The 17,726-nt window shown below is 33.5% G+C and overlaps 1 protein-coding gene across 1 annotated transcript; it reads right to left on the minus strand.

Moving 5' to 3' along the window:
* On the minus strand, nt 1-6,730 carry LOTGIDRAFT_138000 (hypothetical protein; the record flags this gene model as incomplete). Its single annotated transcript, XM_009048340.1, has 6 exons — nt 1-467; nt 727-879; nt 1,519-1,659; nt 5,462-5,544; nt 6,050-6,270; nt 6,635-6,730. The coding sequence occupies 6 exons, from the start codon at nt 6,728-6,730 to the stop codon at nt 1-3; spliced, it is 1,161 nt and encodes a 386-aa protein (XP_009046588.1).
* Between the last annotated feature and the right edge of the window lie 10,996 nt (nt 6,731-17,726).

The following is a 17,726-nucleotide window of genomic DNA, read 5'->3' on the forward strand; positions in this document are numbered from 1 at the left end:
CTATGACAGTAACGCGGAAGGGAGACAACCAATCAGGTAATAGTTATTGATGTAAAAAGGAGATGAATTGAGTTTGTGAAGAATCTTACATGGGCCATCTGCCAAATTATATACATAAAATGCTTGCTGCATTATGCAGGGGATAGATTCAATGTGATATGTGCAGCATTTATATAGACTTAGCCACCAGAAGGTGGTACACGTCCTTACAAATAAAAAGACAAAATATTTTCGAAAGTTTGTTACCTCTTCTTCGCTCTCGTCATCATCTGTAGATTCTGATAAAATTGGTTCACCTGTACCATATTTAGTGAAGGAATGAACTATAGCAAATTCTACAGTAGTTGACAATACAAACACAAAACAAACCGCTATGTATAAATCTAGGGCAGTAATATACGATACTTTAGGAAAGTCGTTTCTATTTTCAATGCCCAATATGGTCATCGTTAAAACTGTGGTTGTTCCTGAAATCAAAGAAGAGAACGCAATTGAGCCATTAATCCCCATTACCAAAATTGAGGCCAGTCAACTTGATTATGCCATTACCGATTACATGAAAGATTACATTGCCAGAGCAGTCGTAATTAGATTTTGAACTGTCGCTGATATTCAACAGGTCAGAATAAATAATTTGCTCTTGGTAACATTCGTTCACCACAGTATATTGATGACACTAAACAACCTGCTGCAGGTGTATGATACGTGCAAGGATAAGAACCATACCTAGAGCTATTCTATCAGCAGTAGCTTCCCTGTTGATCCAAAAAGATACCCAAGAGAGAACAACGAGTAAGGCACATGGTACATACACTTGTATAATAAAATATCCAGCATGTCGTCTTAAATAAAACTTCACTGCTAGTACTGAATGGTATTCTGGAAGAAAAGTTTAAACTATAAGCGGACATAAATATAAACATGTATAATGCGCATTCGCGTGCTGTTCAAAATCAATAGTTCCGATAAACTATCTCAAAATATATGGGCTATTTTGTGAGTATGTGAGTATTTTAACGATGTCTTAACAACGCTTACTAACTTACGGGCTAAGAACTTTCGTAATCGTAGTAATGGTAATTTATGCATAAGGGTGACATCTAGCCGAGAATAAATTGGTATTGCTTTTTTTCTTTTGATGTTTTTAAGAAATTAATTGCTTAAAATGTGTTTTCCGAGGAAAAGCATGGTCTATTATCAGCAATTTGTAAACATGAAAGCCACATAGAATCTAAGAGATAAATAGGAGGAGCCTAGGTGTGCTACACCCATTCCATTTTGGTGTTATTGCGCATATCAAGTCATATATACCGCGTATTAACATATATATTATCAAACTCATCCTAACGGATTCTCTGATAACTCGCAAGAATGTTACAAGATTATCTATGAATCAAAACAATGCGCGCCAAAATCACACGTATTTAAGAAATCCTATAAGGTGGAAGTCACGAAGATCACAATTGTAATCACATTCAGATTGAAAAGATAATAACAGAAATTTGAAAAATGATATACCTCCTTTCACCATGCTGGTATAATTTGTCATAGGATAACCAATCAGATCAAAAGTGGATAAGGTTAGATGGGGATAAATATCTACTGGTGACGTCAACTTCCCTCGCCATTTATATTTCACATCAGAAGTGGAGTAAGCAACTAAAATAAACAAAACGCCACGAAAAACTTTTAAACGCAGGTTTTTCAACTATTTTCTTTCTTACCCTTTTCAGGACCCTTGATCGATTACATACCCCCCTTTTCCCTATCTCGTTTAGGTTTTCTCTGCAATCCTTTTATACAGCCGGAATATACAGCCTAAGTGATGGAATGACTTAAATTTTAATTGTCCAAAAATTTTATGCCAGGCTACAAAGCGCCACATTACCCCCCTCCCCTCAAAATTCAAAATTACCCCCAGGTTGAACTCCTGATTTGGGACATAAGACAGCGCTTCAAGCAAACCATTATGCATAAATGTGTCCTTTTAAGAGAGGAGCGATTTTTCAATTTATTTTATCTCTTATCGATATAATTATTTTCTAGTGGTGATATTTTGTCTTGTGTTTTGTAAGAACTGTTCAATTATTGATATATTTATTGACCGATGTTCAAAAATAACATTGTTACAGACGACTATGTATTTATTATAGATTATGTTTCTTTTTTTCAATTTGAAACTTCCAGACAAAACCCTGAAAATAAGAAACATTATTAGAACGCAAATCGCAATGAATCGGGTGATGTATGCGGACCGTCTAAGAGAATTTCCAATTAACATAGATAAATCTTCATCTTTATAACGGTTCCTTAGTGAATTCACAAATGTCATTCTAAAATGGATCGTATAGGATTTTAATTGTTTTAAACTACCCTTTTCGCCATATATGTTCCAAATGGATTTTTAATGACAGATATTTGGGTAAATGAGCATTTTGGACCAATAATTGAACAATTTAGATGTCTGAAGCGAGCCCTGTAATTGCTAGATGGATAGTGTAGTTAAAGCACATTCAAATCTTAAAGAGATCTGGAAGAGATTCAAGTAGACTGTCAGAACAAACACAAAACAGTCCTTTAAAGGGGTTCTGTTCAGACAATTCAATTGCTTCATAAAACAGCAGTTATTTGTACTTCTCGAGTCTGGAATTTCACATATAACACTTTAAGAGCGGCAAGTTTCAAACTTCGAACTTTGCGGGGCCCTCATTAATTGTGTTCAATGTATAAATATTTTGCTATCATATTTCTCAAACAACAACAATATTCAGTAGCGTGTGCGACATTCTGAGATTCCGCAATAATTTGGAGATTAGCCCAATAACGGACAAAACGTTCAATACTGCCATGGTCGTCTTCATTAGCCATAAGACAAACGTTGAACGTCGCTTAAACAAGAATTGGCTTTATTATACCTTACACTACCACAAACGTCTCCTTAGAATTCCTTTAAAACGAAATAAAAGTCGTTGAGATTTTTTTGTGTTAGAATATCCTACTATCACGTCAGTCAATTACACACTCATGAAGTGGAAAATTAGTAATAATCTTTCAAAATCTATCATTTCAATCACAAATTTCCTAGCAATTTAAACTGAAGCTCTCTTCATGGCGAGCAGAAATATTGGTTTTGTCATTTCAATCAATGGGAAAATCCAATTAAGAAATCTCATGGTTTCGTTATGATATAATTAGGCATCGATGAGCAATTTTACTGAAATGAGTTATTAACTAATGGTTTACGACATTCTGATATTTAAAAATATTATTATCACAAAAACCCATCAAGTCTTAATTGGAAAACTTTTCATGGTTGTCGTAAATTGTCGAGTTAAGACATTTAAATATTATTTTTCCAGATAAATGATTTATATCAGTCTTTTGAAGCAAGTCCGAGCCTTACGTGAAAGCACCGTCCTCATAACCTCCGCGAGTCTGGAGTCTGAAGCAGTTCTGTACTGCTATCGGGAGACAGCTACGGAGGTCAAAATGACAGTTGCGTTTGTTCGTCGTCCTAAAATTTCAGCGATGATTTGTGATAAGTTCGGAATAATTAGAATAGGCCTGTAGCTGGTTCAGGGGGACCCGGCCTCGGCTCACCCACCTCCCTGATAAATTTTGATTATTTGAATGACATGTTTAGTCGCTATAGTTGAGCCCCCCCCCCCCCTTAAACGTTTGTGGGCCCCCTTGAGATCCTGAGCTAGCTAGGGGCCCGCCATGGACATTGATCAAGCATTACGACACAACGATGCCTTTAACTTTAATCATTAAGTAAGACTGGGAATCCCAATTTGTTATTGGCAAATATTTTACTTCATTTTTGTAAGACTTCAGTCTTAACATTTTGATACTATTAATTTGCAGTCAACGCCCTGCAGCCGGAATAAATATGCAAGACCTTGAACTATTAATGCGGATCAGGAATTTACATTGGAGGAGACCATGATCTCGACTTCTACCCGTCTTGTTGATGCCTCTGATCTGGTATTACCAGCTATCAATCAATCTAATAGCCAATTTAGTATTTAATATCGAAATTATGCTGGACATGGAAACTATTTATTACGGCTTAACTTGGAGTCATAAATCTGCCAGAATCGACTTGTTTGTATTTGGTCCTATTAATGGATGTAGACCTAACTAATTCATTGCATTAATCAGTCTCCAATGGTTTTTCTTGTAGTTACAGAAGACATTATTGTCTGATGGCTGATTTTAAACAACGATTTCTATTACTGCGTTTACGGACTTATTTCATATTTTGAATAAACTGCCTACGGTTTGTAAGAACCAAATACTTTCCCGTATCCGGCCATAGGGGAAAACTTCAAGGGTATATGATGAGAACAAATGCAGAAACTGGTAAAACTGTTCACAGCTCATCGTCCTGATTTGAGCCTGCAAATCCATGTGTGTCCAGAATTATCAGCGTTTGAATGTTAAAATGACATTTGTCATATATGGAAAATACATATATAGAAAGAGTGAGTAATATTGCTAGTTTGAAGTATTTTTAAAGAAATTGTGCGATTTTCGTAAATCTCAAGTACTTCTAAAGACTATTTACATATATATTTAAGATTAAAACCAACCACTCAAAATGCCGCATGTCTCTTTAAAAAAAGATTACATCATAATCACATGTTCATGAACGTCTTGGTGCCATGGAATCTACTACGCACTAACATCATTGATCTAATTTTCTTAAAATCTTTTTCGGTTAAAGTAGACTCGTAAATCTGTGATGATATTCAAACTCTTAGACAGCTTCAAATAACATGGATCGTTAGGAATTGTCGTTTTACATATGGCGACTGTTTCAATATATCAATAAAGATTTAAGTGCTGAATGCTCTGTCATTTGCTTTTGTTCTTGCTAGGCATAAACATATGGTTATGTTTAAAATACAGTTTTCATTAGCCTACACGGTATAGAAAATTAGGACGTAAAACTCCATTCATTTCATTTCATTTAAAATACGTGAATATCATTTCAATATGAAATTTGTTAAGGCCAATGTTTTCGAGGGATCTGGCCCTGGATTCACAGACCCTTTTTCATCATAGTTGAGATTTTACTCAAATTTGAAGCAACCATTACAGATGCATAACTGATTGTATCAAAGAAAAAAGGCTTTATTTATTTCCTAGGGTACAATGTTTCTGGCGTTGTCACATTAATCTATAAATTTTACCTTATCCTGTTACTAAGGGCAATATGAATTTAAGTAAAAACAAAGCTGAGCATGATAGATGTTACTCAAATTGGAAGCAGCTATTACAGATGCATAACTGGTTGTATCAAAGACAAAACGCTATATCTTTTTCTTAGGGTACAATGTTTCTAGCGTTGTCACATAAATCTTTAAATTTTACCCTTTCTTTTTGCGACGGGCAATATGAATTTAAGTAAAAATAAAGCTGAGCATGATAAATGTTTTGTTTATAGGATACTTACAACTTCCAAAATAAAGCGGACATTGCTGAATATCCAGTGGGAACTTCTTTAGATTCATCATGCAATTAGCTCGAATCGTCAGTCTGAAACATGCGTTTACAAATTTATAGTGATATATATCAAATCCAAAATCATTTTAAAAAAAAAATACACATAAATTAATATAATTAGTGCATTCATATGTACCAGGAAAAGGCGAAGTATCATGAATAAATGTAATAGATAAAATTCCAGTGATAACCAACTAAGCACTGTTTTGGTAAATTTTATAGAAAAAATTGTCCCGTTATTGAGAAAATTTTAAGATTTTTCAATGAAATCGAACCAATGTGCTGCTGCTTTCGTTTGGATGACGTCGTCACTAATTTCCCTCATAAACATAATTTCTATTCCCAAGGCAATGAGAATTTTTTTCAGTTGTTCAAAAGCTTGGAAAAAGTGTTGTCAGCCTAAGAGCTGAATAATTAGACCTGACAGCGTTTCAAAAAATGGTGTGAAATGATTTTATTTATGACAAAATAATCACTTTTACAAAATAATCAAATTAGCAGCCATGGAGATAAATGTTCACTTCGTTTTATTTCTTACCTTTGCGAATAAAGAATTCCACCATCAGGACTTATTCGCAGGAATTTATTTGGAGTCGTGATGATATGTAGATAGGAATTCTGTCCATTGTAGAAGACAGTATCAGGATGCCAGATTCTCTCCAAGATTTTGATGCCAAGTGAAACATTTTCTAATGATATATTCAGAGACAAGCGTTGGTCCACCCATGTTTGTCGGAAATAGCAATCCAAGGAATATACCTAATAGAATAAGAATGATTATTTATTTATGCGTTAAGGATAAAGTTTGATAGTAAAAGTCAGTAAAAGTCAGTTTTGATGCAGCAATCGGTTTCGCGCATAACAAGTGACCAATGGTCATTACTCCAAGCTAATACACACTAATTTCATATACTTTTAAACAATTCACAGTTGAATTTGGTATCCAACGTACTGTCGGGCATATCTGAGAGCTTGGGAGAATGACATTTGCCACTTCTAATATTTTTGCAGTTGTAATCGAACCAGGTTCTCATGGAGCGTTAGGTTCATCATCACCAAAATCACCATCTCCCTTTAAAACATTAATTCCCATTAGAGGTAAAAATATAATAATATGCATTACCATGTCTAGCTCTGAAATTGGTCCCATTGATCTTAACAATATATCAGCATGAACAATGACAGGACCGTCTGTAATCAGAACAATATCAAAGTACATCAAACACCAGGAATATACTGTCGTTTAAATGTCAAAATTATCGAATAAAAATATCAATTATTGAAGACAAAATCAAAGGAAGAAAGGATCATTCCGTAATATAACTAAGGCCACACAGAAATTAATTCCACCACATTTTGACGAATGAAATAATGCATTTAAAGGCTAAATTACTTTACCCAAAATGACAAATCGTTAAAATCCAATTTTGGTTGTTTTGAACTGCATAAGTTTTTGAAATCTGTTAAAAACCAATTACAATAGTGATTTCGATATAGCTTAGCGTAGTAACGTAAACACAGTTCAAAATGGAACTGATGGTCTTTCATATAACAACTGGGACAGAGGAAGTTTTTAAATGATGATTTATATAAATAAAGAGTTAAGATAGTAAATGAAATATAATCTACAGTCTAGACATGACAATACCATAGAGACCTTTTTCACCTTCATATTATATTTAAACTTCCAGTGTATTATATAACTTGAAATATTAGATAGAATCTGAATATAGCCTAATGTGAAATCCATTCCCCGAGGTGCAAGTTCTTAAAATTGGAAAATTAAACGACGAATATCCTGTTCCGTCGTTTATAATTCTTAAGTCAAGACAGACATCCATCTTATAGCAGACTAATAAATTACATATTAGTCCCCATTATTTACTTCATAATGTCAAAATTATTGGTTGCACTTTCATTAAATTCACTATCGAATGAAATGAAGCAGGTAAGAGGGGCTGACGTGGAAAAAGCGTCTAGTCGTTCGGACAATTAACCGAGGCCCCGTGTGTTATGGGCTGTGCAAGTTAAAGATTCCTCGACAGTTGGAAATCGAAAAAAGAACATGATAATTCCGCTGTTTTGACAACATTTCCCTCATTGCACCCTGCATGGCGTTGTCTGTCTTCATTAGCCCACATGATGCAGGAAAGTAGGACAGTTGTTCACCGAAGAAATGAGCTTTAGGACAATTGCTCGCCACAATTTTATAACATGTCTTGTCCGTTCATATTAAATTTTTGAGACCCCTTACTTCTGTCCAACAACACAATGAATGCCTCGCCACTGTAAAAAGTCACTTTTCCAACCTCAAAGTCGGTACCATAGAAGTGAATCAAGTACGGAAATAGAAAATGCGTGACAAAGAGCAGTATTTCAACTGCACCATTGACATTACTTATGTCATTAACTGCATTAACGTAGTGTTAAGAAACTGAGTTTAATCAAAGCCTTGTTGATGCTATTAAGTCTTATCAGGCTGTTCATTTTATTTATCAAGTCATGTTTTGTTCGGAATAACTCTAATCTAATTGCAGAAAATTTAGACTTTTTATGCGGACAAAGAATAATAAAATTAATGATATAGCAATCTATATTTCTCTAGCTTAAGATGGTCTTTTTTTTTCCTGAATTTTTCTGGAATTTAAAGACGTAGTTCCAGAAATATCATATAAAAAGTGATATATTATTAACTTTCAAGCATGTGCGAGATAAAGTAGATTTGTAAAACTTCTATTATCTCGACTAAGCAAATTAACAAATGCAGATGTTGGATTCATAGTCTTTTTCATCCAGATTGAAAAAGTTGTAGATATGATTGACCAGCGATAATTTTGAAAACCGACTTCTCCCCCTACGATGATGGCCTTGAAGTAGTTACGATAAAACAGCTGGCTACTACCACCATCCTGGCAAAAATCCCCCTTCTCCATGAAGCCCAATAACGTGTAACAAAACTACGACAGAACTCCAATTTCATTTCGTTTCATTTACATTCGTTGTAAGTGTTAGTTAAAACAGCAAAATCTAACTAAAATTATAAAGGATGCGACGACAAACAAATTTACAACTTTCCTTTTGATTCACCTAAAGGTCTTATCAACTAAATTGAATTTGAAATTTCAATGCATCTGAAAACCGCCTCCAAGCTACTTGATCATCTTTCTTGTCGTTGAATCCAATATGTTCGCTTGGCCAATAAATCAAGTCAGACTTTTCTTATCAGGCAAATGTTCTAAATTAAATTTGTTGATTTGAAGAATGTATTGCACTTGTCAGGAAATCTCTTAAATTAGGAGAGAAAGAATCACCTTTGAGGTTTTTATCATGCCCTGATAGCGATTAGGAATCCCGATATTGGAAAGAATTCGTCGCAAAAGATATTTGTATCTGTCGACGTGGAAGAAACATCAAATCAGCTGTGAAATTTGTTCTTGTAACTAATTTATTGAAGACCTCCCTTATGTGATACAAGGCGCCATTAATCAATTCAGCTGATTTACAGCCGATCTCTTTTCATTTCCGATTTACCGGCTGGAGAAATGACCATAAGTTATTTGTTTACATTTTCGGATAATCATTTCTGTCAGGTTATTACAAGCATTTACAAGAGTTAACTACAAGAAAGTTATGTTAACACAATTTCAGCTTATCCATTTGAAAAAATTTGACTCTAACTTTGGCCGAATAATGCTTTTTTTTTATTATTGGATTTTATCTTATTTTATATTAAAAGCGAAGAACCTTTTCCTTTGAGTTTGATCATTTTATAACAGCTCTGTTGTAAAACTATACAAATTGGTTTATGTTCATCTGCCATTTGTTTAACTTCGTCTCGAGCAATTCGTAACATTTTAAAGGTTTATAGAAATTTCTATCAATATTAAAGGGACTAATGCGCCATTCTTCTTGACCAACCAGAAACGGGATTTTTTTAGCGAAACAAATCAGTAATAGTGTTTACAGCCCACCGTCAAAATTTGAGCCTTCAAATCAATGTATGTCCAGAATTATCCGCGTTTGAATGTTAAAATGACGACTCGTCATTTAAAGATACTATGTGATATATAGGAAAGACATATATTGAAATAGTGAGTAAAATTCCTAGTTTGAGATATTTTTGAAGGAATTATGCGATTTTCGTAAATTTCTAGTATCTCTGAAGACTATTTACATATATTCCAGACTCAAATCAACCCTCAAAACGGCGCACCTGTCCTTTTAAGAATAGTGTACCTACACAGTCGGAACAACGAAATCACAAAGAATCAAATCATCAGTTTTACCTTTTGATGGTGGTCGAACTCTTTTGTCATAACCATGTAGTAATCTATCTAGTAGACTGGACATATTCTTTAACTTATGTGATCCATGAACACCAAGCACACAATTTACACTGGAAAAAGATCAAATGGCATTTTTTTTAATTTTTCATGAAAAGCAGTTGCATTTGATTGTCGATTTGATTGTATGATTGTCAACCTAAGGGACATTCCGCTCAAATTTGTGAAAATTATACACACAAATCTGAGAAATATGCCATTTAACATATCTGGGAGTTTTAACTTAAGAAATTCAGCCGTTAATTTTTAAGAGCCAAAATTTTTAAAAAATATATGTTAGTTATGCATTTTGGAAGCTGTTAGGTTATTCTAGATTTTTCTAGTAAGATCTATATAAGTGTACAGCACATTCATGATTGTATGCACAGTGATGTTTAAATTGTAAGCTGTCGGAATGGACTTGAGAGCTCAAAGCTTATATCTAATATCATTACGAAAGAGCTTAATGCTAGTAATTACGTATCAGATATAACAGATAAAGGTGAGTATGACTAGATCAAATCGTTCTGGAAGGGTACCTTTAAAGAGATCTTTTCAGATTACACGATAGTGACTAGAATTGCATTAAATATCGATTTCTAACTTCAACCTCTCATCAATTCTAAGCTTAACGATCGCCCTCAATGCATCATTTTTCCTTTTTAAGTCTTTGTCTAAGCTATTTATTATGATTAAGCTAGCACTGTTGTAAGAATGGATGAATTCCAGATCTCACTTAAAGCCTTAACTTGACAACTTTCTTGTCTTAAACTATCATTACTAACCAATTATTGGTGTATTTTTCAATGGAAAATTTAACCATGATTTGGCCATTTAACTTATTTCGCTACGAAAAAGCTTTTTTGAACACACTACTGCGCATAAAATACCAAATTTAACGTTATTTTGTATGTAGACACTGTAAAAGGAAGACAAGAAACGGTTTACTTTCATAATAGTAAACGGTAGATGAGTAAGATGTTAATGTGCCATTTGGAGTCATAATTGATGCGCAACGTCCATATATAATAGTTGAACCATTCAAATTATTTTTTAATTTTCGATATTTATGGAGAGATTCGCCAATGAATTAATGGTGTGGTAATGGAATACTGGTACGAAATTGATGTTTAACAAGTTTGCGAAAAAAATAAATAAAAATGCTGTAAACTGTCAAGTGACTATCTGTGATGACAATTGACAACGATCAACGGAAAGTCACCAGATGGTATTGCATTTCAAAGATGCAAAGAAATTTGTCTCTTTTTATTTTTTAAGATGTAGCAGCGCTCAGTGAAACGTATCAATCTAAAATGGTTTTCCAAAGTCTTCAGTACGTAATTACATAAGTTATCTGAACAGCAGATTAGCTTGAATTCCTCATCAAATTGATCACCGTCTAGAACAGTCTAGCATCTTTTAAAGATGGTTGACCGCACATTAAAACATGGTTTGGTCTCTCGGTACATCTTGTGTTTCGTTTGGACGTCCATGATCCTCCTTTCAAGTGCAGAAGATGGATACTTCGACCAGAAAAAAATCAATCTGTATCGGTATCTGAAGCTACGAAGCAGATCATGTTTACGCTTTTCAAAACACCTGATGGTACTTCTCTTTATAGGAGTCCACTACGACACTACTTTTACTCTCGAAGTTGCCCTACTTTGGACGAGATTTGGATTAACGAAATTATCATGTTTGTACGGAGTTATATCTAATGCTACCACTGATCATATTAAACACGTCAAACAGGTTTTTGATAGTTTTGCCCTTACGACTTATTTTACCGTCTCCGGATTGACTTAACTTTTAGTTCAGCCAAAGTTTTGGTAGTAACAACTAGCAAGACCTCTGGAAAGTGATAGGAATAGATGGTTTAGAAAACTTGTATGTATTGCGGACGTAGAGAACCGGTACAGAATAGTCGGAACATAATAAAAAAAAATCAAGCATCTCAAACGTGACGATCGAAAATCAATCAAAATCGATCAGTAGTAATCAAATTTTTTTTTTAGGTCGATTGGAAATCATCATCATCGTTATTGTTATCAATGGTAATAACCAATATATATATATCAAAAAATAACTGCAGCAATGACAAAGAATTCGATTTATTAGTTCATAAGCATTATCGTAGAATGTATTCATCGAAGCTTTCATTTTACAAATTGACAATGTAGGAATGTCGGCTTTAACCTTCTTTCTTTCCAAGGCATTTAAATTTAATCTAAAGTAGACTTTGTAAGTAACGTCTAAAGCGATAAAATCCATTCATGATAACGTAGTGTTTGTTTTGTTACCCTAAACTACTCTGAATTTAATTAATTGCCGTCTCCCTTAAGTGGAATTGAAATAGATTGACCTGTCGAAGTCATAAATTTGCATTTGATGTAAAACCTTTTCTTCGTCATTGTCGGAATTTTCAAGGACGTTATCCCGAGATCGATCGAACCCATGGTTTCTCCTGGAAAATCTTGCATGTACAAACGCATGGTTTTGTTTTTACTAGAACTTCCACTCCTCATCGATACTTCTTGCGATAAAATTTAGCTCGATTGGCCTAATGAATAGGGTAATCCATGCAAAATGCAAATTTTACTTCGGAAGCATTCCTTTTCAACGCTCTACATGTAGTACACGAGGCCTCAGTTTATTGCCCCATTTGACAGACATGCATTTATCTTTTAAATCCCCAAACGGAGTAGTTATTTAGTCCGAATTCATTTCAAAGTCAAACAAACTGTAATAGTTCGTGCATTAGTCTTTCAATAAAGACACGTTCATATTCGTCCACTTCATTGTATTTGGTTAAACTAGGACCTTTAACATTTCATGTATATCTATATTATTAAGTTAACGACAATCGGTTGATGAAACGCAAAATGTTTTCACAAATTACAATGTTTGAGATCAAGGGACAGAACTCGTTAAATAGTTCGATTATTGAAAACAAACGAGAAATCTGATTCTCTAATCTCGGAGGTGCTAATGTCACATAGCTATTAAAATTGATTGATGTCCACAAAAAAATTTGTATGTGGCTTTCAATTGTATTTCAAGCGTTACAGTTTTAATTCGTTATTAGTCTCTCCAGGGCTTTCAAACAATTTATTGCATGTTATATTTGCTTTTAGCATTTTAATCATATTGATAAGAAATTCTGTGTGATTTTGTAAATTACTACTGAACTATCCATATTTAAAAGATATAAGCTTTTGAGAGAAAAAAAATGCCTTTTAAGAGATTATACAACGAATTCAAGTGAAAATATATTGAAATTTACGATATAACTCATATTATATTTTAGGGATAAACACTAAAATTTAAGAGTCTCCTATAATGATAATTTGAATTGCAATTGATAATTGAAAATTATGAATAAAAGCTAATATGATATAAAATCTACAATAATAATATATTGTTACTGTTATTGTGATATGGTAGAAATATACATAATCTATAGTGATAAAACTTTTCAAGAAATCATTATATAGTCATTTGCAAGAGATAATTTGAATTTAATTTCGTATTTAATGATAATATGATTGAACAAGCATTGGAAATATGAGGTTATCTGGTATGGAAAAAACTTAAAGAGAAAATTCTTCAATGATTTTCTAAAGATAATTTGAACTTGAGTTGAAAATGAAGAGATGGTGGTACGAAAATTTAAAAGGGGTAAATAACATTTTTGGGGTTAGCCATTTTTGACTCCTTGAGAAAATGAAGTGTTGACGAAATCGTGAAGATAGGTACAACGTTTGTGCCAACTTGGAAAAGGATACATTAGCAATTGGATATACAAACCAGATGAGACTTGGTAAATTTCTTGCACTTGAGTTCAATTTCGGTCTACGTCGTCCGCCTGGTTATTCCTATTCAGGGGATTTGCATGTATATATTATGGTATATTTATTACACACCAATAGGTCTGTATAATGGCATTAGCTTAAGCTAAATGAATTTGATATCCAGTAGAAACAGTACCGAGATGGGCATCCCTTTCACGACAGGATATACTTCTACTTCTAAAGCGGCATATTATGTGGGATTTGGCGAGCCGACGACTTAAAAATCGCAGATGTCACCATTTGTGGTACTTTGTAGGAAAAATTGGAAATGGTCGTCAACTCGAGCATCCGGAATTTGCGTCGATTCCATGGATCTTGGGTAATTTTCCGTTATGTGCATTTCGCTCAAGTAGACTTCAACGGATCTGATGACATGCTTTGAATCTGACTTGATCCTAACGAATGCTACAGTACATATGACATGTACTAGCATACAGGTTCAGATCATAATGTCCTTCCAATAAGAGCTAGAGGGAAACGATAAGATGTCATTAGATTTTATTAGATATCATATCAATATCTTACGATCCATTAAATATCTTTAACATCAATTTCTCCATTTATTACTTTATTTCTAATATTTCTAAGGAAAACAACAATAAAATTGTATGGTAGTTAAAGATTCTAATCACACCAAGCCTAAACATGTCGAACACTTCGGGTTTATGGGTTGAAATAAAACTGTGTTCTTGTATTTTTTACTCATTTTGTACCAAAAGTAGTTAAAATTGCTAAAAAAAACGCTTTTGCGATTTTAATCAATTATTTCTGATTGGTAATCCTGGTATTTTAAAAAAGAGGTCCCTGATCATTCGATGAAGCTGTATGTTCAGATCGTTACAAAAAAAAAAAACAGGGCTTAGAACGTTTTTGTTGTCAATTTGCTACGATTCGGTTGTAAAATCAGTTTTGAAGCCTTTGGAAATATAAGGTACTATACATTTTAAATTCCAGATCTTTGCTAATCGGACAACGGTATTCGAATCAAACGGTATTTGCATAATCTGGTCACTGAATTTTCTAAAATGACAAAAATATCAGTCCGAATTGAAGCAAAAATACTCTCTTGAAATACTTTGTCAAAAAGGTGGCATCAAAAGTGGCTTATATTCTCTGATGTAAAGAATGCAGTACTCATAAATAAAAAAAGAAAAGCTTTATCTTTAAATATATCTTCGACCGTCACAAAAAGTACTTGTTACTTTTAGATAAGATTATTGTTCATCAAATGTAATAATCCCCTAGTCTGTATTCTGTCTCACGAACATCGCCATATATAGACATTTTATAGACTACTTCATGCTTTGTTTTTCTGATCAAACCATTGTCAATGACCGTCAAATACCGTTTTCTCTTTGAAAGGTTCATTTGTTGGGTTTATTGGTATAGCTACATTGAAATACTGTTTAAAGCGCCATTTTGGAGGGTTGATCCCAGTCTTGAATACATGTCAATAGTCTTCAGAAGTACTAGAAATATACGAAAATCGCATAATTTCTTCAAAAATATCTCAAAACTAGGATTTTTTTCTTATTTCTAAAGATGTCTTGTCTATATATGGCAGTGTCTCAATAAAGAGACGCGGATAATTATGGACTCACATGAATTTGAAGGTTCTAATTACGACGGTGAGCTGTGAGCACTATTACTAATTGGCTTAGATTAAAAAAGATACCGTTTCTGAACTAAGATACTATTGGTAAATGGCGCATCTGTCCCTAGAAATTGTAACCTTAAAGTAATTAGAATTTCCGTGCTAAAACTATTGCCCTTTAACTGGGGTTAGATTGCCATTTGTACAAGTTATGACAATCTACGTGCAGTTTTTAGTTTCGAAAAAAGGAATTGAGAGTAATCGAGGTGTATTGAATGGCTCGTAAGTACAAAGTTCTGCCAACAAACAGTGTTCCTCGCATGAATATAGAAATCTTTTTTTTTTCAACACGTAAGACATCTGAAGACGCTGCTGAAAAGGGGAGAGAGATTCTGTGGTGTATCGAACTACTCTAATGAACTATGAAAGAACTACTACAGTTTTTTTTTGTCAATGGCATCTTCAACCGAACCACCTTACGCTGAATATTGTTCATCATAGTTACAGGAAAAGTATGCTGCAGCATCTTCCTAATCACACGAATCGTTTGCACTTGTATACAGATTTTAGAATAATTCTGATTTTCTTTAATAATGATAGTCTTTAAAAGAGGAAGTAATCATTTGTTTACGTTTGCTTCTAAATTTTCTTTTAACCTAACATCCGTTCTAACTCTGCTTTTAGAATTCCGAATTTTAATAATATATTGAATTCAGGTAGGAAATGTGAAGCTATTGGAGTGATTTAAAGTGAAATTTGGTGAGTTGAAAAAAATCACATAACCATTCAGGTAGAACTTAAAAACTACCGCTTTCCAAAAAAAAACCCAACGCATTCCTATAGATGTCCCACCCTAATAACTAATAAAATACTCTAAAATTAGACCAAAAAATCACAATGACATAAAATGAATGATTCAGCTCTTCTTGGGTTCAATCAAGGTCTTACCAAATGAGAGATATTCCGGGAAAGAAAATTTTCAAGTGATTATTAATTGTAGTTGAGAATGAATGGTAATAATGTTGATGTCTAGAGAATTGTTATATGTATCTCTTCAAGTACCATCTAACTTCGGGAACCTGTCTATTTAAGAGCGAAAATAACTAAATCAGAATGCCTACGCATATAATAATTATGTTCATTCCTTTATATCACGGAATTTTCTTGTTCACGCAAAATATTTTATCTGAAGCTTGGATGTAGGTGAAAAATATTTTTAAGCATGTACATAGTCTTCTTTGTAATGGGGCAGGGTTATTGTCCTTGACCTCAAGTAATACAAATGCCATTGCTCTGGAAGTTTTCAAAGGACTTGCATGTATTTATATTATCTCAAAGGGCTAATGAATTTCTAATTTGGTTGCCTTAAAATTTCTAACCAGATTTTCATGTGTGTATAGTTTTACAAGCCACATTCAGACATTTTAGTGCATCTGGGCGTAATCGACAAACAAATGGCAATATTTATTATTATTCTTATCTATCTGTACATACACAATTTATTTTGTTCGACTGTACATGCGTATATTTTAAAAATCACATTTGAAAATCAAATTGTACATGATACACTTGACATAAAAAGAATCTAAGAAGTTTAGCATGACAATTAAGTGATATTTGAAAGTTGTGTTAAATGCAAAAACAAAACTAAATTCGATTTTTGACATTTGAAAACTGATAGTGAATAATATTATTTACAAAAGCGAGAGACACAGCTTGAGAATTTGGATGTTGTGTTTTATGCAAAACCAAATATATGAGAAATGTATTTAAAAAGCATGAAGTCCAGCTAAGAATGTGACATTTTGAAGAAACCCAAAAAATATCTCGCTTTTTGACATTTGGAAACTTGTCATTTGAAAAAAGACAAAAAGTAATTTATCAAAAACAAGTTATAAACTCCTACTTCGGCACTCAAACTTGACACTTGGAAAGTGACATTTTTATGCGGTACAGCACGATTCATTATAACCTTTGCTTTCATAGTGCAACTTGACATTTGAAAAGTGACATTTGAAATCTAACTTTCAACAGCTATAATAACATATTATGTTTTGATAACTACTTTATCTTCACCTCAATGGTTTGTTCAAGTAGAATTAAATTGCGAATGTGAATCATAGATACGTTCATCTTGACATTTGGTACACACACCATAAAATTAAATCTAGATCATATCAGGATATCTGACAGTATTGCAAGTCGGAAGAGTAACATGGAAAAAGCTTTCTAGTCGATTGACGATGGGATAATAAGCTGAGACCACGTGGGCTACAGGCTGTATAACTTAACGGAAATGCAATGGAGTTTTACGTCCTACTTTTGTGCATCTAAGCTAATGAAAACACGTTAAAGGAAATCGAAAAAAGAGTAGGGTAATGCCATTGTCCTGGCAAATTTTCCATCATTGGACCCTGCATGGCGTTGACCGTCATTAAGGGAGAAAAG

Source organism: Lottia gigantea (genome assembly GCF_000327385.1).
Source record: "Lottia gigantea unplaced genomic scaffold LOTGIsca_120, whole genome shotgun sequence".
NCBI lineage: Eukaryota > Metazoa > Mollusca > Gastropoda > Lottiidae > Lottia > Lottia gigantea.